The 27072-nt window shown below is 39.8% G+C and overlaps 3 protein-coding genes across 8 annotated transcripts; all 3 read left to right on the top strand.

Annotated features, from left to right (window-relative positions):
• Positions 1 to 428: 428 nt before the first annotated feature.
• Positions 429 to 16328, top strand: hdlbpa (high density lipoprotein binding protein a). 4 transcript variants are annotated; one of them, XM_077716733.1, is made up of 28 exons: positions 429 to 537; positions 2405 to 2476; positions 3552 to 3667; positions 3738 to 3958; positions 4787 to 5002; positions 5129 to 5335; positions 5420 to 5635; positions 6246 to 6452; positions 7005 to 7112; positions 7179 to 7283; positions 7355 to 7433; positions 7590 to 7729; positions 8669 to 8773; positions 8867 to 8980; positions 9053 to 9139; positions 9323 to 9454; positions 10139 to 10357; positions 10592 to 10813; positions 11584 to 11802; positions 11876 to 12014; positions 12734 to 12882; positions 12963 to 13067; positions 13141 to 13275; positions 13367 to 13510; positions 14413 to 14592; positions 14823 to 14939; positions 15004 to 15144; positions 15423 to 16328. In XM_077716733.1, exons 3-28 carry the CDS (start codon positions 3592 to 3594, stop codon positions 15516 to 15518), a joined length of 3879 nt encoding a protein of 1292 aa, XP_077572859.1. In that variant the 5' UTR covers positions 429 to 537; positions 2405 to 2476; positions 3552 to 3591; the 3' UTR covers positions 15519 to 16328. The 4 variants fall into 4 exon arrangements, with proteins under 4 accessions (XP_077572859.1, XP_077572858.1, XP_077572856.1 ...); XM_077716732.1 differs by having other exon boundaries at positions 12731 to 12882; XM_077716730.1 differs by having other exon boundaries at positions 12728 to 12882.
• A 455-nt stretch (positions 16329 to 16783) lies between these two features.
• On the top strand, positions 16784 to 24711 carry LOC144197115 (uncharacterized). Of its 3 annotated transcripts, none has more exons than XM_077717712.1 (3): positions 16784 to 17488; positions 19415 to 20611; positions 23457 to 24711. In XM_077717712.1, exons 1-3 carry the CDS (start codon positions 17044 to 17046, stop codon positions 23948 to 23950), a joined length of 2136 nt encoding a protein of 711 aa, XP_077573838.1. In that variant the 5' UTR covers positions 16784 to 17043; the 3' UTR covers positions 23951 to 24711. The 3 variants fall into 3 exon arrangements, with proteins under 3 accessions (XP_077573838.1, XP_077573836.1, XP_077573837.1); XM_077717710.1 differs by lacking the exon at positions 23457 to 24711 and adding an exon at positions 21619 to 22918; XM_077717711.1 differs by lacking the exons at positions 16784 to 17488; positions 23457 to 24711 and adding exons at positions 17706 to 17989; positions 21619 to 22918.
• A 202-nt stretch (positions 24712 to 24913) lies between these two features.
• Positions 24914 to 26868, top strand: LOC144196781 (uncharacterized). Its single transcript, XM_077717210.1, has 2 exons — positions 24914 to 25374; positions 25580 to 26868. The coding sequence occupies exons 1-2, from the start codon at positions 25185 to 25187 to the stop codon at positions 26419 to 26421; spliced, it is 1032 nt and encodes a 343-aa protein (XP_077573336.1). The 5' UTR covers positions 24914 to 25184; the 3' UTR covers positions 26422 to 26868.
• Positions 26869 to 27072: the final 204 nt, after the last annotated feature.

The raw sequence follows: 27072 nt of genomic DNA, 5'->3' as shown, positions 1-27072 counted from the left end.
AAGGACTAAAAATTGACAAAAGGGGGAAAATCAGGAAAATGTAATAAACATCTATACTCTTCCTTTGAATTTGATCCTAAAACATAAAGTCGGCACTCATGACTATTGCAGTAATATATTTTTTTGTCTATAAATTTTGTCTGTGTACATATGTTGCACCACCTTTTTTGTCAAAAACATCCTTTGCTTCAATGGATTTCAAATAAAATCCTATTGTTTTTCTGTCTAATCCAACTTGCATATCTTAGCAGTGATCATGCCAACCCTCCCAGTTGAGCTGGGTTAAACGTCTATCGCCGTCAAAGGCAGTGGAACAAAACCATTCCCCGTTCATCCGTCGGTTTTCAGTCATTGGAGTCGGCGAAACGACGACGTGGTGCTCCAAAGCTTGTAACCGGACTCCGACGTGACGTCAGCGGCCAACCATTGGTGGGCGTCGCTCGTATATATTCGTCATGCGTCACTCCCACCTTCCTCGCCAGTGGAATTTCATCTCTGCTTCTGCACCTTCTGGGCAGACGAGAACACAAAAAATAAGTAAGTGGCCGTGTTTTCACCATTTCTTCTGTCTTCGCACGTCGCTGACATCCACCGCATCGTTGCGGACGAATGGCTACTTCGGTTTTATAGACTGTGGCGTGATGGAGTTCGCTAATCGAACCGCGGTGTCTTATTTTTTGGACCTCGGCGTGTGTTCTGGCCTGGACTCTTGTGTCACTCGGTTAGCAAGTGTGCCTACGTGGACTTAACCAGCTCGCAAGTGTAGTCGTGGAAGCTAACTAAGCTAATGCTAAGTTAGCCTAAGTTGCTACTTCTTAACAACCGCTTCGACTAAATTGAGCCTATAACACGCGTGTGTGTGAATAGCGTCGATTTATTTTGACATTTTTATATGACGTAACAAGGGAGGTTGTCGCAACGTTGGCGTGGAGTTAGCCGAGATAGCTTTCGTGGCTACGTGTCACTTTTTGCACTACAAGGCAAGTTTTAGCGTAATTAGAAGGATATAACGGCCTGTCTTTGGTTTTATGTTTATAGTTGGACTCATTTTATAGATTAACATTTGTTTACTTGGTGACATGTTGTTATTCAAAGATGTGGAAATTTTCGTTTGATGTCGCTTATAATACGCGTGCGTTTGGTAGCTAACAAGTTAGCTAGCAGTGTCGTTTAGAAGCTGTCAATCAGGAGACACAAACACACACAACACACAAACACGCGTATATACACACACACCTGCTTAAAGCCTTAATCTGGGATTTACATTTATCTTTTTGAAGTGTTTGCATCGTTAATGTTCGAGGGTCAAATCAAGTTGAGACAGAGACGAGACGTGTTTAATACTTTTAATACTTGTAAATCAAAGCGGCTTCTTAAGATTTATTTATCTTTTTGTGTGTAGACGTCTGCTTCCAATGAAATAAGTTACACGTGACTCATGTTTTACGTTCTTCAAAGTACTTTGGAGCTCAAATCTATTTTTTTAAGGGTAAAATATTGATACAAGTGTTATAAGGTAGTAGTAGTTGGGTTCTTTTCTGACATGTTATTAAAGTAAACCTAAATGATTATATGGAAAAATAATATGCACTTTTTCCTAGGTATAGTATGAATCACCTTATAGTAATATGCAGAACTGGCAAATTACTGTATTTTTTATTGACTATCATAAAAGTAACAGTTTCAAAAATATTGGTACATTAAAGAAACATTTCTCCCTCAGGTACTGATACATATTGTAAAATTCAATTGAATTAAAAAAAGTAATGATTACTTGGACAACAATTTACACATTTTCAGTTTGTCAAGGCTGTTTTTTACATGATCAAATAATGTCTTAATAGTGTAATTATTACCAAAACAATTCAACTGTCGCACTTCCAAAACAAACAAAAACAAAAAATAGCTTCAGCTGCCCTTCATCAATGAAATCTCTGTGCTGTGCTAAAGAAGATATCACTGTTTAAAGTGGGTAAAAGTGAATTACTGACTGTCTTAAAAAACAAAAAACAACATATAAATATAGTTGTAGGCATGTTTTTATCCTCTGCAAGAAAACAGCCCTAACTACAGGTACAAGAGATTATAGGCACACTGTAATTGAGCACAAGGTTTGAAATGGGGTCATTGACATTTATTTTGACGACTATAATAGTGTAATACCTTTTATAAAAGCTAGCTTCCCAACTTGCTAGCATAGCATACATAAAAAGGCCACAAAATTTGCAAATGGAAGTGCACAGGCTTGTTTGAATTGGTAGTATTTATTCCACGGAAAGATTTGCTAAAGCATATTCCAGGAATATCCCGCCTTCCCTCAGGCAAATAACTTTTTACACCTGTAATGTATTTTGCCAAACATTCCGACAATGCTAATCTCTACTTTTTTTTAATGTCTCCAAAGGCAAAAGCTGGCAGGCTGACGGGAATTTACATCTTTACAGGACGGATTATCTGGTAACTGACCATTTAGCTGGTGAGTACTTGTATTTTTACACTTTTAGTCAAAATGCTTGTAAAAAGTGAACTTTAGCCGCATGTTGTTTGGCGTCGATAATTGCTTAGTCATTTTATTTAAAGGGGAAACACCTATTTAATGCTTTTGACCTAGTTGTCCTCTTAGCCTAGTAAGTAACTGGTTAGGCTACTTCAAAAGTAACAACTGTAATAAACCAGTTTTAAATCCACCCTGTTTTTAGGACATTTAAATGTTACTTTTTAATGCCAACTAGTGAACATTAATAACTTTGTGCTGTGTCAATAAACAATACAAGAACAACAAATACTCGCCAAAATTCAATTCAGGTCAACGAAAAGATTTCAACAGAAGTAAAAAAGTCTGTGTTTTTACTTCAACAATGTGGTGATAAGGTAAAACTCCAAAAAAATGTAGTCTAACCAACCCACCAATGACATTTGATAATGACAGATTAGATAGTGAACCAAAATCACAAAGTCCATCCTTGATAAACCTGTTTTTTTTTGTGCACAAAGCTACAACTTTCTCACTTTGAAGCTTTAATACAGCCAGCAGACCACTTATTTAAATAAAAAAAATCGTTAAAAGTTGAACTCTACAGCTCATCGGTAGTATACGTGTAATAGTTGACAAAGTACCTGACAGGTGAAAATTTATACTTCAAAAAATCACCTTGTGTATAATTGGAAAAATATATCAAGTTTATTCACTGTTATTCAATGTTTTTTTTCCCTAAACATCCTTAATTGTAGCAGAATTAAAGACCATGCCAAGCAGAAGTTCATAGCTATCAATAAAAAGAACACTGTTTCATAATAGAATGGACAAAATGTCATTTCCCCTTTAATCTTTTTCTACTACTCAGCCGGCAATCTTTTAATACTCTTTTATTGAAATGTACTGTAAAATTGTGTCAACCTATTCCTGGAAAAAAATATTACTATACAATGTCGTTCTTTTAAGAAATAAAGGCCTTCAAATAGTATTCCTCCCCCTGTAAGATATGAACACAGGACACTGACATTTTCGGTGAATATTTTCATTGTTTTTTTTGTCTTTGTTTTTGTTTCAGTGGCACACTCGGACTCTGTGTTAAGGTTGGGATTTCAACTATGAGCTCAGTCGCTGTACTTACGCAGGAACTCTTCAATGAGCACCGCATCGGGCTCTTGCCGGAGCAAAGCGGTGGTGAGTCGTCCACAAATTGCTGTCAAATTCTAGCTCTGTGTCAAATTAACTGTTTTTGTGGAATTATTAGCCGCCGCCGCGGCCGCCGCTGCTGCCGCCGCTGCCACCAGCGTTGCTCCCGCTGTGGTAGCACCTGGGGCCACTGGGGGGGAAGAGGAAGACACCCTCCCTACCTACAAGGATGCCTTCCCTCCGTTGCCCGAGAAGGCGGCCACGCCCGATGCGACCCAGGAGACGGCCAGCGCCTGGGCCAATAAAATGCGCTCTCTGAAGTCTTCTGTTATCACCCAGGTAACCCTCTTAGACATTAGGGTTGGGCATTGATCATTTCTTGCAATTTATTTTGATTTTTTTAACTAACAGCTAGCAAGCTACTAGCTTACTAAAGGGAAAGCTATTCTATAAACATGGTTGGAATTGGGAGGCACAAAATCATATCTATAAATCGTGTACCGTATTTTCACGACTATAAGGCGCACTTAAAAGTCTTAAATTTTCTCCCAAATAGACAGTGCGCCTTATAATCCAGTGCGCCTTATAATCCAGTGCGCCTTATATATGGAAAAAAACTGAATACCAAAAACGAAAAACCACGACTGTCGGATATTAAAAAAACACAAATGCCTGAACTGAAACAATACTGTTAAATATGCAGATGCCATCTTAGTTTACAAAATCTTCCCTCATATAGCTCCTTCCCCACTGCAAGATTTTATACAAAAAAAAAATCCAAGACATCAACAATGGCTGGCTCTAGAGGTGACTGTAAACTAGTGAGTGCTTCATACCTGGAAGTCAATAGCAATTACCGTAATTTCACCACTATAAGGCGCACTTAAAAGTTAAATTTTCTCCAAAATAGACAGTGCGCCTTATAATCCAGTGCGCCTTGTATATGAAAAAAAGTCATTCATTGAGGGTGCGCCTTATAATGCGGTGCGCCTTATAGTCGTGAAAATACGGTAATGTGAATTTAAGCAATCATAGTTTTTCCATTTGCATCAATGTCCAGATTTTTCTTTAAACCAATGATGGTGACAGTATAGTTGGAGTTCAATTCCCTTTTCCAGACATTTTCAATGGTGGAAAATGGTACACTTTTCTTCCTTTTTCTGTCAGGTTTTCCATGTTCCCCTGGAAGAGCGCAAGTACAAGGACCTCAACCAGTTTGGGGATGGAGACCAAGGGAAGGTTTGTGTGGACATCATGCACAAGACTGGAGCCCACCTGGAACTCTCCTTGGCCAAAGATCAGGGTCTCTCCATCATGGTGTCCGGCAAGATGGACGCCGTGATGAAGGCTCGCAAGGAGATTGTGTCCCGACTGCAGACTCAGGTGTGCAATATACATTTCAAATGACATTTTACAGCTTAGCTTAAGGGTGTCACTTTGACACGTGTGCGTTAGCTCCATATTATTGATGAGAAATGTTCTAAAATGACTCCATTTTGTCCTCTGTAGGCCTCAGCTACTGTAGGCATCCCCAAGGAACACCACCGCTTTGTCATCGGCAAAAATGGGGAGAAGCTGCAGGAGCTGGAGCTGAAGACCGCCACCAAAATCCAGATCCCGAGATCCGACGACCCCAGTAACCAGATCAAGATCTCTGGCACCAAGGAGGGCTTGGAGAAGGCCAAGCACGAGATCCTGTTGATTTCTGACGAGCAGGTACCATTGAAAACCAGCACCGCTCATCCTTTTGTGTGATGCTAACGTTATTTTGCTCCATTTTTTTTCTTCTGACCCGTCCAGGACAAGCGAGCTGTGGAGAGGGTAAACATCGACAAGGTGTACCACCCTTTTATCACGGGCGCCTATAACAAGCTCGTCGGCGAGCTGATGCAGGAGACGGGCGCTCGCGTCAACGTGCCGCCTCCCAGCGTCAACAAGACGGAAATCGTCATTACTGGGGAAAAGGAGCAGGTGGCCCTTGCTGTGGCTATGATCAAAAAGATTTATGAAGAAAAGGTTGGCTTTACTTTTTTCGTTTTGTTTTTTAAAGGCGAAGAGTGCTTAGAGTAGATGTGGGCAAATTGAAGATTTTTCAAAATAAAAGCAGTCATAAGAAAAAAATAACATGATCATGCTTTTATTTTGAAAATCTGACGCCCTATTTTGACCTCTATGCTTTTGTGCCCAAACATTTTCTTACTTTTACTCTTTAAACATGCTAACATGTTGGGTTTTTTAAACCGGCCCGCCGACATTGTCCAAATTCTCTTAGATTTATTTTTTTTCCTGTGTCCACTCTTAATTCGTTTTTGGTGTTTTATAGCCCTTCTATCTTTCTTTTTTAATTACATTTTAATATTTCTTAATACATTCCTTTTGACTTGACTTTGTACTTTATACTTTTTGCTTTAATGATGAGTATGTTCATACTTGAGTCCTTATTTTCTGTTTATGATTTATATGTACTGTTAACGGATGCACTTTTTTATATGTATCCTATCTTGTGCTGACCCGGCCCATTTGTCCAAATTTTTAAAGTCAATGTGCCACCCCCTGGGCCCAAAAGTTTGCCCAACCCTGGCTTAAAGTCTGACTGGCTTCTCACATAGTACTTTTTTTTTCTCAGAAAAAGAATGCCACCACCATTGCGGTGGAGGTGAAGAAATCCCAGCACAAGTATGTGATCGGCCCCAAGGGAAACACTCTGCAGGAGATCCTGGAAAAAACTGGCGTCTCAGTTGAGATCCCACCTTCTGACAGCAGCTCAGAAACCGTCATCCTTCGCGGAGAGCCCGACCGCCTCGGTCAGGCTCTCACCGAAGTTTATGCCAAGGTCAGTTAAACGCCAAGGTTTTCTGTTATAAATTGTTATTCTTGGAGAGATTGGAAAGAAATTTGGTCATTGTAGTCGAGGGATTATTTGCACTGATTTTCTGAGGCTGGGTTCTTTGTTTTGGTGTATGGCACTGGTGTCAAAGTGGCGGCTTGGGGGCCAAATCTGGCCTGCTGCATCATTTTGTGCGGCCCGGGAAAGGCAATCATGACTTTCTGTTTTAGATCAAATTCAAATGAGTATAGATGTATATTACATTTCCTGATTTTCTCCCTTTTAAATCAATAATAGTCATTTTTAAATCCATTTTTTCTGTGTTTTTAGTTTAAAGATCATTTTGTAAAATCTAACAAAATATTTTAAAAAAAAAAGCTCAAATAAATATTGTTTTAGAGCTATAAAAATTGAATATTCGGGGCTTTAAATACAGATCTTTTAGTCCATTTATAAAAAAAAAATGTCGAAAATGTTGTATCTAGTAATAATATAGGTTGCTTTTTATGAATTTCACTTTGTGTTTTTGTAATAAAAACCAATGGTGTTTGTTTGCAGGCAAACAGTTACACTGTTTCCTCGGTAACAGCTCCCTCTTGGCTCCATCGCTTCATCATTGGGAAAAAGGGGCAGAACTTGGCCAAAATTACCCAACAAATGCCAAAGGTGTGTCCTACAAAGTTCTTCCTTTTGGGATTCTTGTTTTGTAAAATGATATGTTTTCCTATGTAGGTGCACATTGAGTTCACTGAGGGAGAAGATAAGATAACCCTGGAGGGTCCCACCAAAGATGTGCATATGGTGCACACCCAGATTGAAGCCATTGTTGCAGACCTGGTGTGTATTGACTTTGGATTTTGCATACTGTTTCCTTTTTATAGTGGTTTTAATAGTTTTTTTATTGACAGATAAGTCGCATGGACTACACTGAGATCAGTGTGGATCCCAAATTCCACAGGCATCTGATTGGGAAGGCTGGTGCTAACAGTAAGAACGCTACTACTCAATCCAAATCCAAAATAAATCTGGTTTTTCATCTTACATTTACCTCATTGGGTTTGCCATTGTTGGTGATGATTGGATTTCATTATGAGTAGAAGATGTCCTAATATCCAATTGATGAAACTGTTATTTTTTTTACAGTCAACCGCATCAAGGAGCTTCACAAGGTGACCGTCCGTATCCCCCCCGATCACGAGAAGAGTACCCTGATTCGTATCGAGGGGGATCCCCAGGGAGTCCAGGAGGCCAAGAAGGAGCTGTTGGAGCTTGCGTCACGCATGGTGAGAGTGCCCTTTCGGGGCTTTCCATGCGTTTCATTCGTCGCAATTGGATCCACACATCACCCCTAATTATAAAGATTATAATAATAATAATGATAATGAGGAGAATGAGAATGATACTGATAATAATATTAGTACTGAAAATAATGATACTACTAATGATAATGATAATACTACTAATGATAATACTACTAATGATGATGATGATAATACTACTACTAATAATCATTATGATGATACTGATGATGATACTGATAATGATAATACTACTACTAATAATAATTATGATAGTACTACTGATAATGAGACTGCTAATACTACTACTACTGATAGAGACTGCTAATACTACTACTACTGATAATGAGACTGCTAATACTACTACTACTACTGATAATGATACTGCTAATACTACTACTACTGATAATGATACTGCTAATACTACTACTACTGATAATGATACTGCTAATACTACTACTACTGATAATGATACTGCTAATACTACTACTACTGATAATGATACTGCTAATACTACTACTACTGATAATGATACTACTACTACTACTACTGATGATTATGATACTACGACTACTACTACTACTACTGATGATTATGATACTACTACTACTACTACTGATGATTATAATACTACTACTACTATTGATGATTATAATACTACTGATGATTATAATACTTCTACTACTACTACTGATGGTTATAATAATCAGACATAGGCTTTGTCATCGTCATTGACTTGACAAAAGCCTAATTGTCATCATACTCAGAAACTGCATATGACGAAATGAAGGAAAGAAAGTTTAATATACATCTCTGCTCTCCATTTGAATTTGATCCTAAAACAGAAAGTTGCCTCTCATGATTGACTTTGCGGGGCCACATTTGGCCTCCGGGCCGCCATTTTGACACCTTTTTTTTTTGCAGGAGAACGAGCGTACAAAGGATCTGATCATCGAACAGCGTTTTCACAGAGCCATTATTGGCCAAAAGGGGGAGAAAATTAAAGAAGTGCGCGACAAATTCCCAGAGGTGACCATCTTATACTCTATTTTAATTTTTTTATCCAACCGATTCCATTCGTGTCAAACAAAATGTCTTTTTTTTTTACCCCCATTTTTTTAGGTCATTATCAACTTCCCCGATTCCGCGCAAAAGAGTGACATTGTTCAACTGAGGGGCCCAAGAACTGAAGTGGAAAAGTGCGCCAAGTTTATGCAGAAGATTGTAGCTGAAATGGTAACGTATAAAAACTATTTAGTATTTTAATGGAAAGTTTCTATCCTAACTTTGAGTGTCTTTCTTTACCAGATGGAAAACAGCTTTTCAGTCTCTGTCCCGATCTTCAAGCAATTCCACAGGAACATCATCGGGAAAGGTGGATCAAACATTAAAAAGGTAGCCTTGATTAAATGTTGGCTTGATATTTCCTGGGAATTATGGCTTTTATTAACAAATTATACATTTATGGGGGTCAGAAAAATTAGTGTTTTTCAATTGAGGAAACAAAGATGTTGTCTTTTCCACTTTATTTTTATGTTTTTAATTGATCGTTGTCTGCCATGACTTTATTTTTTTTAGATTCGTGAGGAAACCAACACCAAAATTGACCTTCCCGCCGAGAACAGCAACTCTGAGATGATCGTCATCACGGGCAAGAAGGCCAACTGTGAGGCTGCAAGAGTGCGCATTTTGGCCATTCAAAAGGAATTGGTATGCCGCCTTTTTTCATTCAGATGTTTCTTTAGATTACATGTGTCAAAGTGGCGGTTGGGGGGCCAAATTTGGCCCGCCGGATCATCTTGTGTGGCCCGGGAAAGTAAATCATGAGAGGCGACTTTCTGTTTTAGGATCAAATTAAAATGAAGAGTAGATATGGATATTAAATTATCTGATATTCCACCTTTTAAAATCAATAATTGTCTTTTTTTAATCCATTTTCTTTGTTTTTAGTTCAAAAATTATTTTGCAAAATCTAAAAATCTATAAAAAAGCTAGAATAAACATTGTTTTAGTTCTATAAAATATATATTGAATATACAGGACTTTTAATCCATTTATAATAATTAAAGTGATAGACATAGATGCATTTTAAATGTCCTGATTTTCCCCCTTTTTAAATCAACAATTGTCATTTTTAATCCATCTTTTCTGTGAGTTTATTTTAAAAATCATAGTTTCAGATCTATAAAAAACTGAATAATCAGGGTTTTTAACCCAGTTCTTTTAATCCATTTAAAAAAAATCTAAATATTCTATCTAAAATGGTCCGGCCCATGTGAAATCAAGTTAAAGCGGCCTGCCAACCAACCCGAATCCGACACCCTTGTTTTAGATGTCCAGTATTTTGAAGGAGTGTATATCTCTAAAACTCTCTCTTAAATCTCTCCTCCCAAGGCAAATATCACCGAGTTGGAATTATCCATTCCCTCCAAACTGCACAACTCTTTGATCGGCTCCAAGGGCCGCTTTGTGCGCTCCATCATGGAGGAGTGCGGCGGCGTCCACATCCACTTCCCCAGCGAAGGTTCCGGCATCGACAAGGTCACCATTCGGGGTCCCGTGGAGGAGGTGGAAAAAGCCAAGCTGCAACTTTTGGCTCTAGCTGAGGAAAAGGTGCTTTATTTCATCGATTACCCTATTTTCACGACTATATAGGGCATGGCATGTAAAGGCGCATTTTAGTATTGGTCCACATACAATGATTATAAGGTGCCTGGTCTAATTTTGAGAAAATTTAAGACTTTTACGTGTGCCTTATAGTCGTGAAAATATGGTACATTACATCTTAAAGGGGAGATTTGTTGTTGTTGTTGTTGTTAAAATTCCTATGTTGTCAACACACATCAGCAAACAAAGAGCCACTCAGCCGAACTGCGCGCCAAGCCCGAGTACCACAAGTTCCTGATCGGCAAGGGCGGAAGCAACATCCGTAAGGTACGCGACAGCACCGGGGCCAGGATCATCTTCCCCACCGCCGAGGACAAAGACCAGGAACTCATCACGGTCATCGGAACGGAGGAGGCCGTTCGCGACGCCCAGAAGGAGTTGGAGGAACTCATCAAGAGTTTGGTAAGGCCAATACGACAGACAACGTTCGTCGTTCACTTCAATTTGAGAAGCTTTAACTTGAAGGGCTGCCAGAAAGGATTATTTTGGAAGTTGATCACCAATTATTTTTGTGATTAGTCGTCTAATGGGCTACTATGTTAATCTGGGATTAACATTTTCCTGGGAAATGTTCTTTGCAATTTGAAATTATGCATAGAGAATAGTTTGATAACTGTAGCCTTGAATATTCAGTTTTTTTATAGATATAAAACTGTTTTTGAGCTTATTTTTAAGTATATTTTTAGATTTTACAAAAGGATTTTTGAACTAAAAACACAATGATTAAAAAAATGACTTGATATAAAAAGGGAAAATCAGGAAATTTAATGTACATATATATTATTATTATATTTTAATTTGATCCTAAAAAAACTTTAAGTGGAAAACAGTACATTTTTATTTATTAGATTTTTCAAAATGATTTTTGAACTTAAAACAAAGAAAATCAAGGATGGAAAATTGCAAATATTTATTTAAAAGGGGGAAAATCTTGAAATTGAATATACATCCTATACTCATCATTTTAATTTGATCCTAAAACAAAGTCGGCAATCATGATTGCACAGAATGATGTGACGGGCCAATTTTAGCCCCCGGGCCGCCACTTTGACACATGTGAAATAGACAATCCTTTTCTCCTATTGGAATAAAATAAAAAATTCAAAATAGCTGAATAATTTGATGTAATTTATAGATTTTTTTTAAATTAAAACCTTTTGCTTTCCTGACAGGACAATGTCATCGAGGACACCATGAACGTGGACCCCAAACACCATCGCTACTTTGTCTCTCGTCGCGGCCAAGTCTTGCGCGACCTGGCCGACGAGTACGGCGGCGTGATGGTCAGCTTCCCCCGCACCGGCACGCAGAGCGACAAAGTCACCCTCAAGGGAGCCCAAGAATGCGTGGAGGCGGCCAAAAAGCGCATGCTGGAAATCGTGGAAGACCTGGTGAGTGTTCGGCAACGTTTTCGTCTTGGATGACCATAAAAAACAACGCTCAAATTGTCCTTTTTGGCGGCAGGATGCCCAAGTGACCATCGAGTGCAACATCGCTCAGAAGTTCCATCGTTCCATCATGGGTCCCAAGGGCTCCCGAATCCAGCAGATCACCAGAGACCACAATGTGCACATTAAATTCCCGGATCGTGAGGACCCTCAAGGTAAGGGGAATCGAACTCTGGTTTCAATTTTGAACTCGTGTCTTTCAGTACAATGACTACCGTATTTTCACGACTATAAGGCGCACTTAAAATTTGAATTATTTGATATACGAGGCATCACTGTGCTGACTCCGACCTCTTTTATATGTTAAAGTTAAAATATAGATGTCAATTATGTCTCTGGATTTTGGTTTTCGAACCTAGATTTAGTTTTTCAACGTCATAGTTTCAACAGCAAGATTTTTTTAGCATCAATATTAAGTGAGGAAAAAAACAGTAGTTTAAAAAACTACAGAAAAATCTCTAAAAATGTAGTCTAAAATAACCTACCGTATTTTCACAACTATAAAGCACACTTAAAAGTCTTCAATTTTCTCTAAAATAGACAGGGCGCCTTATAATTCAGTGCGCCTTATATATGGACCAATACGAAAAATGTTATCACAATAAAAACTAATAAATCAGTTGATGGGGTATACCGACTACTATTTTCCTTTACTATTTTTTACTTTACTATTTTGTGTCAAATACAGAAATAGCACTCGTTACTGACACTGCGCCTTTAAATGCGATGCGCCCTATAGTCGTGAAAATACGGTATATTTGAGGGTTATTTCAAGTCAGTAATGACAAATGGGCTACTGCTCTAGCAAAATTCCCAGCATATTGTGCCAAATTATACATATTCAATATAATATTTCTTTATTCACCAGCAGCAGCGGCAGCAGCTGCGGAGGTCATCCAAGAGAACGGCGAGGCCAACGGTGAAGTGAAGGAGCCCGTGGATCCCAACGCGCCCAAGAAATGCGACGTAATTGTCATCTCTGGCCGCAAGGAGCGTTGCGAGGCTGCTGCAGAAGCGCTGAAGGTTGCGAATACAAACACATAAACCTTGTTTTTGTTTTTGTTTTATATATATATATTTTTTTATTAATCTGACACTTTCAGGCTTTGGTTCCCGTCACCATCGAGGTGGAAGTGCCTTTTGAGCTTCATCGTTACATCATCGGGCAGAAAGGAAGCGGAATTCGCAAGATGATGGACGAATTTGAGGTTGGCGGCACCTCATTTTATCTCTAATTTAGAACTTCCGTACTCATGGAATACATTTTTTTCTACCCGACAGGTCAATATTCAAGTGCCTGCTCCTGAGCAGCAGTCGGATAAAATTGCCATCACCGGCTTGGCCAACCACCTGGACCGCGCCAAAGAGGGACTGTTGGAGCGCGTCAAGGAGCTGCAGGCCGAGCAGGAGGATCGGGTCCGTGGCTCCGCCTACTCGGCGTAATTTATCTCCAGAGCGACGGGGAAAGGCCTCACTCTTCTTTTTTTTTTTTTTTCTTTTTGTACAGGCACTCAGGAGCTTCAAACTGACCATCACTGTGGACCCCAAATACCACCCCAAGATCATCGGACGCAAGGGTGCCATTATTACCAACATCCGCACCGAGCACGATGTCAACATTCAGTTTCCCGAAAAGAATGACGAAAACCAGGTACTTTAACCACACGCGTGGAATTCATTACCTTCAACTCATTTGCTGCCATTAATAATAATAATAATCGTAATAATAGTAATAGTGATAATGATAATAGTGGTAATTGTGATAAAGGTACGTGATTATAGTAATAGTGATAATTGTAGTTGTACTTGTAGTACTTGTAGTTGTCGTAGTACTTGTAGTACTTATAGTACTTGTCGTAGTACTTGTATTACTTATAGTACTTGTCGTAGTACTTGTAGTACTTATAGTACTTGTCGTAGTACTTGTAGTACTTATAGTACTTGTCATAGTACTTTTACTTGTAGTACTTGTCGTAGTACTTGTCATAGTACTTTTACTTGTAGTCCTTGTCGTAGTACTTTTACTTGTAGTCCTTGTCGTAGTACTTTTACTTGTAGTACTTGTTGTAGTACTTGTCATAGTACTTTTACTTGTAGTACTTGTCGTAGTACTTTTTGAAGTACTGGTCGTAGTACTTGTCGTAGTACTTGTTGTAGTACTTTTACTTGTAGTACTTGGTGTACTTTTATTTGTAGTACTTTTACTTGTAGTTGTAGTACTCGTAGTTGTAGTACTTTTACTTGTAGTTCTACTTGTAATAGTTGTCCTTTTAGTTGTAGTACTTTTACTTGTAGTTCTACTTGTAATAGTTGTCCTTGTAGTTGTAGTACTTGTAGTTGTTGTACTTGTACTTGTAGTAGTTGTCGGACATAGGCTTTGTCATCACACCCAGAAACTGAGTATTTCCAAATATTTAGTGCTTCTCCATAAGGTGCATTTTCTCTGCAAAAGACCCAAATAAGTCATTATTTCGGACTTGTTTATTTAGTTATTTTAAATTTTGGTTGCAACTACTAATCTTATGGATGATGTGAATTGTGTTGTATCCATAGGACCAGATTACCATTACAGGGTATGAGCACAAAGCCATAGCAGCAGGCGAAGCCATCCAGGCCATCGTAGGGGAGTTGGAGGAGATGATCTCTGAGGACATTACTCTGGACAGCAGGGTTCACGCCAGAATCATCGGCGCGCGTGGAAAGGGCATCCGCCGCATCATGGATGAGTTCAAGGTCAGTAAGTGGCGGCCCGGGGGCCAAAACTGGCCCGCCGCATCATTTTGTGCGGCCCAGTAAAGTCAATGATGAGTGCCGACTCTCTGTTTTAGGATTAAATTAAGAGTATAGATGTATATTCAATTTCCCGATTTTCCCCCTTTTTAAATCAATTATTGTCATTTTTAATCCAATGTTAAATTACAACATTCTAAAATAGTTTTTGTGCTTTTGTTTTTTCTGGCCAGGTTGATCTCAGGTTTCCTCAGAGCGGAGCCGCCGACCCCAACTTGGTGACGGTGACTGGTCGCCCCGAGCTTGTGGATGAAGCTATTGACCACCTTCTTAATCTTGAGGAAGAATTTGTAAGTGCCATTTTCCCCTTTTTTGTTTTGTGAAAAACAGATACTGATGTGACTTGTGTTTCAGCTGGCAGACGTTGTTGAGAATGAGGCAAAAATGGCGTACATAAGACCCTCTGGGGGCGGCCACGCGGCTGCCGATGAATCTCGCGGCCCTTCCAAAGGCTTCGTCGTGAGGGAGGCTCCGTGGACCACCGGTAACGAGAAGGTGAGAATTCACTTGGAAATACCCAATATTTTCACGACTATACGGCACATGGCATTTAAAGGCGCAGTGTCAGTAACGACTGCTATTATAGCAATTTTAGTTTTGGCCCATATAAAAGGCGCACTGCCAATTTTGGTAAATATTTAAGATGTTTATGTGCGCCTTATAGTCGTGAAAATACGGTAAACATTTTAAATACCATAATACATAGTGAATAGGTTACAAATTAGAAATGTCTTTTGTTTAACTATTTTTTTTTGTGGTAACAATTAAATTAGGCTCCTGACATGAGCAGCTCCGAGGACTTCCCCAGCTTCGGCGCCCCGGTGTCCGCCGCCGCCAAGGCCTCTCCCTGGGGGCCTAAACGCTTTTAAAGGAAAACATTTGCAACCTGACCCCGTCAAAGATCTTCAGTTTTCACTCAACTGTCAAATAAGAGAGGAAAAGAAAGAAAAAGCCTGGTATTTTGTTTTGTCATATTTTTGGTAGAGCTGCCCTTTTTAAATCAAGAGTTGCCTTGGCAAGTTTTGGGAAGGGGCGGAGACTCTCGTTAGTGGGACTCCTCCCCCCTAGTACTCTAGCGTGGAAGTATTTGTCAATCGTGCGTCCATTTTCTCGTGACACCTCGTCGCCTTATCGTTCACGTTGACACTAAACTGCCAGACGCTCTTGAGATAATGCAAAGTCCTTTAAAAAAAATAAAAATAAAAAGATAAAACACTAGTACCACAACTCTGGCACATTGAACATCACACACTTCAAAAAAAATGAAGAAATAAAAATGAAAAAATGAAAAGAAAATGAAAGCTTCTTGTCAACTGTCATCTCGTTCACATTTTTCGGGGGTCAGTGCCCCAATCCCATTTGTCTTCCAGTTGCTAGGCAGATTTTCTGTTCAACAGCAATGACCCTTTTTCTTTTTTTTTTTTTTTTTTTTTAATACATCAGCCTTAAAGACTAGGAAGGTACAAACAGGGTGAGGAGGTGAGGTCTGTCCGATTTTTTTTTTTTTTAAATTTTTTTTACTTTCCTCCGGAGAGCAAAAAGTTAATACACGCCCAACGTCATTGCTACGTTTGTCGCTTCCTAGCTTCCATGGAAAGTTATGCAATTGAGGTGTGAAGAGTTACGGATGACACTGGAGAAGAAATCGTCCAAAAATGTCAATAAAAAAATGGAAAAGATTTGTGTACTTGCCTTGCTTTTTTTGTCGTCTTAATGCCAAAAATGTAAAACTACAGATGACCACTAGGTTATATCTGACTTAAGTATTTATAGAGCAAAAATATATTTAGGATATCATAATTTAACTGCTGAAAGAAATTAAACCAAAATCAGTCATTTTTTCCCCTCATTTCATAGTCATTTATTCAATGTGACTGCATTCATACAAAAATAAGTGATAAGGTTAATTCTTTAATATATGTAAGTTTTCTGTTTAGGTTTTGAGTAGAAAAGAATGCATACTTATATAGAAAATTGTGTAATAGCTCCTAATTTTAATTAATTAGTTTCAAATGCTGGCTTTGTGTTTGGACTATTGATTAAAAGTGTAGGAAGCAGTTCAGAAACCGGCCAGAAGGGGAGGTATATTTTCCTAGCCACGAAACAAGTCGGAAATGACATCACAGAAAACGTCACATGCAGACATGCAAATGCTAACTCATAAATTACAATACAATTATAATTTTCAAGCTATAAACCCCACGTCTTCACAATTTGACTGCTCCAGCACCTTGTTCTCATTAAACTTTGTAATTTTTTTCCACATTAACCCACATACAGCCAGCCACGAGAGAGCGCTGTACACTTATATCAACTACCGGTACATGCTCTTCCTGTAGCGCTAAAAACAAACTACCGTAAACAGACATTCTCAGACAGCCTGAACCCACCAAAATGTCCACTAAAAGAAAATCCTATTCCGCCGCTTTCAAGCTGCAAGTGGTCAACTATGCAAACGAGAACAGTAACCGAGCTGCGGGAAAGACTTTTGGAGTCAGCGAGAAACTCGTGAGGGATTGGCGAAAAGCAGAGGTTTCTCTCAATGCAATGGACAAAAGCAAGAAAGCCAATCGTGGGAATAAAGCAAGATGGCCACAGCTGGAGAAGCAACTTTCTGCCTGGCTAATGGAACAATTGTCTGCAGGGATATTCCTCTCCACGGCGCAGTTACGTATACAGGCTGCGGAGGTTGCCAGGGAGATGAATATCACAGAATTTGCTGGAGGACCTTCTTGGTGTTACCGCTTCATGCACAGAAACCATCTTTGTCTTGAAAAAGTCACCTTGCTACGGTGTCCAGGGGCAGCATCCGATTTACAGAGTGAAGACCACAATTTCCGTAAGTTCATTGAAATGCACACGTTGTTCTTTTTTAGGGGTTCGTTTTGGGTGCCTAAAAGTTTCATAAATCGTCTTTTTCCCCAGTCGATAGTGTACAAATAGCATCTTATTATATTATTCACATTATTTTTGTAAATAAAAGGACAACGAGGAGGAAAACACTAATCGACATGTTACACTCCTTGCCAGCAGAGGGCGGTAATTCACTTACATGTATCCCCCCACCGCCATTATCCGCCGAAGAAAACAAAGCACTCGTGTGGCCATTGCAAAGTGAGCAACGATTTTTTATCCTCTACTTTCGACTTGTAATAAGTCAAAATGTTGAAAGAATTAATGAAGGAGCGACTGAACCTTGCCGCCGACGAGATATATAAACTTTTCGAGGTAACAATCGAAGACTACGAGGAGAAACTTAATCGAAGCAGAGAAGAGCACGAAAGACGAGAAAGCGAGCTTGTGGACGCCGTCGCTGAGCTTCGTGTTCGCCTGCTAAAACGTTAGTATTTTTGTTTATTTCACAATAAAGTCCAATGTCTCGGACTTTAAACATTATACGACACAAAGTGTTGGCTTAGAATGTTTAGTATTTGCGTTTTATAAGGTGGATGGTTTAGAATGTTTAGTTAGTAATGGCGTTTAATCACGTGGATGGTTTCGATTTTTTAGTAATTGCGGTTTATGACGTCCAAAAGATGGAAAATATGAATAAAAATACTTTATTATGGCAGTAGACGTCCATTCCATTTCAACTGGGAGGAGCCGGAAACAAAACAAAAAACAAATGTAGTATTTAGGAAGAAAGAATGCCAATGAATTTGCCATTTGTGGCCTCAACTTCAAACCACAAATATTCCACTCACTTAAGTTGCCTAGCAACCAAATTATAAAGGGCCAACTGACCAATTAGAACACAGGTGTCAAAGCGGCAGTTCGGGGGCAAAAATCTGGCCCGCCGCATCATTTTGTGCGGCCCGACAAAATAATTATTGACAAGGTTATGTTTTAGGATCTAATTGAAATAGATCAAATAGCATTTTGTAAAATGTATAAATACCATATTTTCAGTGAAATATTGTTCTCAAAAGAATTCAGACTTTTTACTTTCAAAGTGGTGAAATGAATAATAAATACTCACATATTCATGTATTTTTACTTTATGTTTGAAAATATGAATTGTTTATGGCTCTCTTAGTCAAAAAGGTTCCCGACCCCTGTTTCAGACGCAGCCGGGCATGGCATATGTATATATTATTTATGGATATCGAACCATATTAGCGCTACGGAAGCAGCCCCAGACGCTATTTCCGGACTGCTGGGATATAGTAGTTTTGTCAACACACCCAGGATGACGGCAAACACACTAAAACACGTTTTTAAAAAGGCAATGGAGGCAAAACTGAGTTCCGTTGTACATACATTTATTTATTTTTGGATTGGTCCATATACAAGGTGCACTGGATTATAATTGAAGACTTTTATGTGCGCCTTATAGTCATGAAAATACTATGTTATTTTAGAATACATTTTTAGAGATGTTTTGTTTTTTAACCACTGTTTTTTCCCCTCGCTAAATATCGATGCTAAAAAACATTTATTTGAGCTTTTATTTATTATATTTTTAGGTTTTACAAAATTATTTTTGAACTAAAAACTGAAAAAAATAATAAATAATGACCATTATTGATTAAAAAGAGGGTAAAGGAGGAAATGTAATATATATCTATGGTCTTCATTTGAATTTGATCCTAAAACAGATTTACATGATTGACTTTTTCGGGCCGCACAAAATGATGCGGCGGGCCAGATTTGGCCCCCGGGCCGCCACTTTGACACATGGTTTTAAAGTAAGAATATCAGGAATTTTCCTGTTAGTTTCAAAAGTGCATGTTTTTAAATTTTTCCCCCTTTTTGTGCATTTTAGGAATAAAACAAGACGAAGCCCTTCAGTTGATCAAAAAAGAAAAAGAGGAATTGGAGTGCAGTACCCAAAACGACCACTTTCCTCCACTCTTGGAAGCCCCTCCAACGGAAGAAAACAATGACAACGCCACCGCCTTTCTGCCCGAATACGAAGAAAACCTCCCATCGGAACCGGAAAGCCTCTTCGCCCCGTTGTCGGAAGCCGACTTCAAATCGTCGGGATCCTCCGAAACCTACGACAGCGACGACGACGACAGACACGTGGCCAGAAAAGACGCCAGGCGCGCCGCCGCCATGACCATCCGGAAAGACGCCGCCGTCCCTTCCACGGGAGAAACCCACCAGCTGGTCCAAAGTGGCCATCTCGGCCAAATCGTCACGGTAACCTTTGAAAACGGCCAGGAGGAGGACGACAACGCCAAGCCACGCCGAGACTTTGACGACTTTAACTGCCCGCAATGCGAGAAGACCTTTTACAGCAAAAAGGGGTTAAAAAATCACATGTCAACACACGCACCAGAAGTCAAAATAGCGCCCCCTGCTGCCCGAAAATACTTCTTAAAGGATTTTATCAAGCAGGAAGACGACGATGACGAATTTGCCGTCCCGTCCAATTTATGCGATGGCGTGGAAGCCAAAAAGAAGGCTCAAAATGTAAAAGACACGGATTTCCAGTGCTCGGTATGTCAACAAATATTTGAGTCGAAAACGGCTTTGAAAGGTCACCTTCGACAGCACACAAACGAGCCGACTTTGACCTGCCAGTTTTGCGAGCAAAAATTCACCAGGAAACATAATTTGAAGAAACATCTGCGACTTCACATGCCGGACAAGGACAGCTGGCGCAATCAATTCAAAATTCAAGACAGCATTTGTCCTCAATGCGGGAAAATGTTTGATAACGGCTCCAAGATGCTCCATCACATGGCCAAATGCAAACGTCTGGCTTGTAAGATTTGCGGCAAACGCTTTTCACGAAAGCACAATTTGATGAACCACACCATGCAAAAACACAACGGGGAAAACGCCACGGAAAACCCAGCGTCCGCGGACGGACCGTCGTCGTCGAAAAGCTACCGACGAGGTCAGAACGGCGAGGAGCGGCGCTCGGGATTGGACGCCGGCGAGTGTTCCGGTGTGGACGGCGGAGCAGAAGAGCGGCGGCAGCTGATTCTGAAGACCAAAATGGAAACCATAGGTAAATTCAATAACCCGACATCACTCATTTTAGGGGCTTTTTTTGCATGACTTTCTTGGTTGGTGCTCATTTGCATGTATTTTACTTTTTTTAATGATTAATTGTTTTGGTGCCAATTTCCACTAGGATCCTAATTACCGTATTTTCACGACGATAAGGCGGACTAAAAAGGCATGCAGAGGTGGTGTGTGTAAGAAGACGCTAAAGCATGTGTCAAAGTGGTGGCCCGGGGGCCAAATCTGGCCCGCCGCATCATTTTGTGCGGCCCGGTAAAGTCGAGCATGAGTGCTGACTTTCTGTTTTGGAATCAAATTCAAATGAAGAGTAGAGATGTACATTAAATGTCCTCATTTCCCCCTTTCAAATCAATAATTGTCATTTTTAAATCCATTTTTTCAGTTTTTAGTTCAAAAATAGTTTTGTAAAATCTAAAAATATATTTAAAAAAGGGTTTTCGATCTATAAAAAATTGAATATTTAGAGTTTTTAATCCCGTTCCTTTAATCCATTTATTAAAAACAATAAATCTAAATATTATATCTAATATATATATATATATATATATATATATATATATATATATATATATATATATATATATATATATATATATATATATATATATATATATATATATATATATTGTCCAATATATATTAAATTTTCAATTTTCCCCCTTTTTAATCCATTTTTTTGGTTCAAAAATTATTTTGTAAAATCTAAAAACATATTTTTAAAAAAATCTAAAATAAACATTGCTTTCAAGCTTTAAAGAAACAGAATATTCAGCGCTTTTAATCCAATTCTTTTAATCCTTTTATCAAAAGAATAACTCCAAATATTCTATCTAAAATGGTCCAACCCACATGAAATCAAGTTGACTTTGACCCGAGACGCAACCCGAGTCTGACACCCTTGCGCATTTTGGCACTCCCCCTACCAGGCACCATTATACAGTGTGGGCATGTGCTTTCTACCAAAAACAATTTTGGTTGTGTTTTCTTAAGGCCCCCTGCCGGAAATGATCGATACAAAGAGGCACGCTTACCAAGCCCAATTCAAAGTGCAAGCCATCAATCACGCAATGGAACACGGCAATCGAGCGGCCGCCAGGGAATTTCACGTCAACGAATCCATGATTCGCAACTGGAGGAAGCAAGAGAACAAACTTCGACGGGCCAAGAAACAGAAACTCAGCTTCCGCGGACACAAGGCCCGCTGGCCCGAATTGGAAACACAATTGGAACAATGGATTCTGGACGTGAGAGCGGTCGGGAGAAACGTCTCCACGGTGACCATTCGTCTGCGGGCCAAAGCGTTGGCGGAAGAACTGAAAATCCAACATTTCCAAGGAGGTCCGTCTTGGTGCTTTCGATTTATGAAACGGCACCACCTATCGATCAAAACGTGGAATAGCGTGCCGCAAATACTCGCGGCCGACGGCGCGGAAAAGATGGCCGATTTCCGCTCGTCCTGCGCCAAGAAGATAAACGACAAACTCATGCAACCTCACAACATAACCAACATGGACGAGGTACCGCTGACCTTTGACATCCCGGTCAAAAACGGGACCGCTACGCTAGCTATAAGAAAAACGGTATCTTTTACCGTCGTTCTCGGTTGTCACGCTAATGGACAAAAACTACCGCCCATGGTCATTTTTAAGCAAAAAACACCATTGCAAGAAGTCTTTCCAGATGGCGTTGTGGTCAAGACAAACCAAAATGGCTGGATGGACCAAGACAAAATGAGAGATTGGCTACGTCAGGTGTACGTGGAGAGACCCGATGGGTCGCCGTCACTTTTAATTTGCGATTCCATGCCTGGTCATCTCTCGGTCGAGGTGGCGAATCACGTGATGGACATGAACTCGGAACTGGTGGTCATTCCCCGAGGATTGACCAAAGAACTTCAACCCTTGGACATCGGCGTCAAACGGGCTTTTAAAGCTAAGTTGCGAGCTAAATGGGAACATTGGATGATTGGTGGCGAACACGGATTTATGGACAAACGGGTGAGTTACGCTACTATCTGCCAATGGATTGTGGCCGCTTGGGCCAACGTGTCGGCCGGGAGTGTCCTTCGGGCTTTTGCCAAAGCCGCCATCGTGGGGGTGGAGCCAAACGGCAATGGGAGTGACTCTGATGATGAAGAGAAGGAACCCGGCGTTTTTGATGAATCTTTTGCACAATTGTTCAATTCCGACACGGAAAATGAGGACTTTGATGGATTTGGGTGGGGTGATGACGATGATGATGAGGATGTGAGTACATTGTAAAATGGCGGAATAAAGTATAAGACAACTCAGTTTTGCTAAGGTTGCCTTTTTTAAAACGTGTTTTTAGCGTGTATGTTTGACTGTCTTTAAAAATGTGCGTCTTGTGTGTGTGTGTGTCAAATACAGAAATTGCACATGTTGTTGAGATTGCGCCTTTAAATGTGGTGCGTCATATAGTCCTGAAAATATGGTGTGGTAATTCCCCCTGGTGGAAGAAATGGGAGTTAATGGTTAGGAAGATTTTAGTTTTTATAGATCTAAAACAATGTCTATAAAAGCTTTTTTATATATATTTTTTCGATTTTTTCAAATCATTTTTGAACTAAAAACACAAAAAAATGGATTAAAAATGGATTATTATTGATTTAAAAGGGGAAAAATCAGGAATAATGGAATATACATATATACTCTTCATTTGAATTTGATCCTAGAACAGAAAGTCATGATTGACTTTCCCGGGCCACAAAAAATGATGTGGCGGGCCAGATTTGGCCCCCGGGCCACCACTTTGACACCACTTTTATTTATTTTTTTTAATTTCCAATTTGATGTCTTTTGGTGTCACAGGCCGCTCGAAGGCGGGGCCTCCGACCTCAGACAGCGACCGCGATCTGGCCCAACGCGTCTCGTCGTCTTCATCCCAACGGAAAAAAAAGGCCAAGGTAAACAAGAAGAAGAGCGTCAAGAAAGGACGTATCCGTCCTCCCCGGATTCCCCAAGCGGAAGCGGTCCCGCCGCCGCCGGCGGTATGGAAACCCGCCGCCAATCGCTGCCTGATCTGCGACAAGACGTACGTTTCGATCGGCGGTCTGAGGCGTCACATGGTCAAGCACACGGGATCCAAAGCCTTCGCCTGTTGCGTCTGCGACAAAAGGTTCGGGCTGCAGGAATACTTGACGCGTCACATGATGACGCACAGCGCCCGCAGGTGTCCCATTTGCGGAGAACGTTTCGCCACTCGCGTGCAAATGGAGGTCCATTTGGGGACGCACGACCGTCCTCCCGAAAACAAGGACGACGAGGAGCGCAATGGGGACCAGTCGCCTTCTGACAAAACGTAGCCGGGACCAGTTTTATGCCAAATAAAAAGTATTTTTTTTGTTTGTTTTTTATTTTGTTTTATTTTATTGTATTTTGTTTTATTTTATTGTATTTTGTTTTATTTTATTGTATTTTGTTTTATTTTATTGTATTTTGTTTTATTTTATTGTATTTTATTTTGTTTTATTTTTTTCATCGTATTTTATTTTGTTTCATTTTATTTTATAGTATTTTATTTTTATTTTTTATTTTATTATTTTTTATTTTGTTTTATTTTATTATTTTTTATTTTATTTTCCTTTTATTTTTTAACCCTTGCTTTTAAAAAAAGTTTTACACACAACCGTTCCATCCAATTGCTAAAATCGTCATGCTTTTTTTAGTTTTTAAACATTTTAACCAAAAAAGCGGATTATGGGTTTATAATTCATAAAGTTGATTGTGGGAGTTGAAAAGATATTACTGATTGTATCATTTGGTATTGAACATATCTTTAAAGATAAGCTTTTTTTGTATTTTTTTTAACAAAAACATTAGCAATTTCATGCACTCAATTTGTTGTCATTTCATTGACTTTGTTATTTTTTTGTCTAATTTGAGCCATACCATTTTTTAATGTGCTAAGAGGAAAACTATTGTGTAAATAGTTGACTATACTTTTGTACAATTTGTCTTTTCTGGTTTTAAATAACACCCCATGCCCTCCTTTTTTTATTTTGCTGTATTTTGTTTTATGTTTTGACTCAATGTAAGCCATTAAAAATAGAATTTATTAATAATATGACCATTTTTGTTTTGATATTTTTAAAAAAATCAGTTTTAATGACAGAGCTGACACGCTTACCCTAAGAAAGAAATCCTGCGAACAAAATTAAAATTGGAAAGCAAAATTTTAGCAGCACAAATTTTAAAAACGACGAGAAAGTTTCTTTATCTCCTCCAGATGGAAACCGTGTGACGCGAAAAAATGTGCGCGCTTGTAGAAAGCAGAGAAGAAGAAAATGCGGAAGACATTATGACGTCACAGCCAAGCGACCGCGCCTATCTATTATTGTTGTCTTGTTCAGACATAGCCTTAATCATTGGCATTCTTCTATCGTCCAATGTTTGACGTGTGATATTAGAAAACATTTGTCGTCGAGTGTAAAGCCTACTTCGGACTTTCTCACTGTTTTGCAAACGTTTTTTTAGCATCCCTCAACCCGAAAGAGCCTTCAAGTTAGCTTCGCCTGGCTAAACGCTAATCGTGTGAAAATGTGTAAAGTTGATATGTTGAGAGAGTTAATGAAACAGCGACTCAAAGTCGCCGTGGAGGGAATATATGACCTTTTTGAAAGAACAATCCTGGAATACGAGGAGGAAATTTGTCGCATCACAGTTGACAGACAACGACAGGGTGAACCGTCAGGCGCCATTTTAAATTCTCCTGATTTACAACAAGCAGGTTGGTTGCTTCATCTTTATTTTGCTGACTTCCAAAAGAAATGCCACTTGTTACATTCAACAGCGCTTCAAGGTTAATTTTTTCATTGCCTAAATCCCCCGTTTGATGAATTATAGTTAAATTGGAATATATAGTACTCTTCCCAATACTTCATATATTTTTCCAGGTATCCAATTCCCCAAATCAGTCCGTGTTTCTTTCACAGATGTGCGGCAGGTGTCGTTCCCGAACCCTTACGAGGTTCCCCTCGAGAAGTCCCAACGAGAGAACACCACCCAGTGTCTTCCACTCCTCAAAGAAGAAGTTTTGGGCTCTCTGGCCGTCAAAAGCGGAGAAGACTCCGGCTCCATGGCAAGCGTCCCCGACACAGGCCTATCCGAGTCCTCCTGGGTGGAGGTGGAACGGTCCGACGGGACGCCCACCAACAGCAACGCTTATGGCAAAAGGCGCAATATTCGATGCCAGTCCGACCCCAAAACCGACCCCAAACCCGCCCCCAAACCCGACTCCAACATCGACCCCAAGCCTTTCACCTGCCCCAAATGCAAGAAAGGCTTAGGAGGGGAGAGGAACCTGAGGCGACACATGCTAATTCACCTGGACTTTCGACCCTACGCCTGCTATGTCTGCGAGAACACCTTCTCCCGGAGTCACCATTTAAAGAGGCACCTGACCTCCCGGAGTCACATCATGATGAAGCGCATAAACTCATGTGGAAACTTGAAGAATCAGTCTGCCCAAGCGCCCATGGCGCCTATACCCACGGCGCCCGAAACCACGGCACCCGAAACCGAGTCGCCCGAAACTGCAGCGCCCGAAACCGTAGCGCCCGAAACTTCAGCGCCCAAAACCGCAGCGCCCGATACCGCGGCGCCCGGGAAGTCCAATCCCTGTTTAATTTGCGCCAAAGGCTTCGCCAAAACATCGGAAATGGAGATGCACATGAGGACCCATGCGGGCATTAAACCCTTCCATTGCAACGTCTGCAAAAAAAGCTTTACTCGTAAACGAACTCTCCGATATCACAAGTGTGTCGTGGACGGATGAATGGACGGCTGTTTATCCGTTTGTCATTCGAGGTCAAATCCATGAGAAAAATAGACAGTGGCGGCAATGGACGGCTATTTTTTGTTTTGGACTGAGAAGGGCTGGCAGGGTATTGAAAAGGACATTTGAAATGTTTTACTCATTTTTTTCTTATTTTTAGCAAAGAGGTATGCACTTAATTACGTGTCAAAGTGGCTAGATATAGGATAGATGGATGTATATTAAATTTCCTGATTTTTCCGCTTTTAAATCAATAATTGTCATTTTTAATCCATTTTCTGTGTTTTTAATTCAAAAATCATTTTGTAAAATCTAAAAATATATACAAAAAGCTCAAATAAACAATGTGTTAGATCTATAAAAAACTGAATATTCAGGGATTTTAATACATTTTCCATTTTCCTATTCCATGTTTCTATACATTAGCAGCCAAATTGAAAACTACAAAAACATATCGCACTCGTTTGGAAGAAAAAAATTAAAAAGAGCCCTGAACATTTTCCTAAATAATTTATTTTTGAATGAATGACTTTATTTTCTTCTGATTCATCTATTTCAGGTATCATTTTATAAACAAACCGTCAATCCAAAGCGCTTCCTAACAAGTCCCAAACTGCGCACGCGCGGTGGGTCACGAACGCGCAAAAAGGT

Source organism: Stigmatopora nigra, chromosome 5, assembly GCF_051989575.1.
Source record: "Stigmatopora nigra isolate UIUO_SnigA chromosome 5, RoL_Snig_1.1, whole genome shotgun sequence".
Lineage (NCBI taxonomy): Eukaryota > Metazoa > Chordata > Actinopteri > Syngnathiformes > Syngnathidae > Stigmatopora > Stigmatopora nigra.
This window is presented reverse-complemented; position numbering and strand designations above follow the sequence as displayed.

Excerpts from the sequence above, each read along its gene's own strand:
- hdlbpa (XM_077716730.1), top strand. The coding sequence starts at position 3,592 with ATGAGCTCAGTCGCTGTACTTACGCAGGAACTCTTCAATGAGCACCGC. Across the intron at positions 6,453-7,004 it reads TCACCGAAGTTTATGCCAAG|GCAAACAGTTACACTGTTTC; the intron begins GTCAGTTAAACG and ends GTTTGTTTGCAG. Across the intron at positions 7,730-8,668 it reads TGGAGCTTGCGTCACGCATG|GAGAACGAGCGTACAAAGGA; the intron begins GTGAGAGTGCCC and ends TTTTTTTTGCAG.
- LOC144197115 (XM_077717710.1), top strand. The coding sequence starts at position 17,044 with ATGTCCACTAAAAGAAAATCCTATTCCGCCGCTTTCAAGCTGCAAGTG. Across the intron at positions 17,489-19,414 it reads GAGTGAAGACCACAATTTCC|GAATAAAACAAGACGAAGCC; the intron begins GTAAGTTCATTG and ends TGTGCATTTTAG. Across the intron at positions 20,612-21,618 it reads GACCAAAATGGAAACCATAG|GCCCCCTGCCGGAAATGATC; the intron begins GTAAATTCAATA and ends TGTTTTCTTAAG.
- LOC144196781 (XM_077717210.1), top strand. The coding sequence starts at position 25,185 with ATGTGTAAAGTTGATATGTTGAGAGAGTTAATGAAACAGCGACTCAAA. Across the intron at positions 25,375-25,579 it reads TCCTGATTTACAACAAGCAG|ATGTGCGGCAGGTGTCGTTC; the intron begins GTTGGTTGCTTC and ends TTTCTTTCACAG.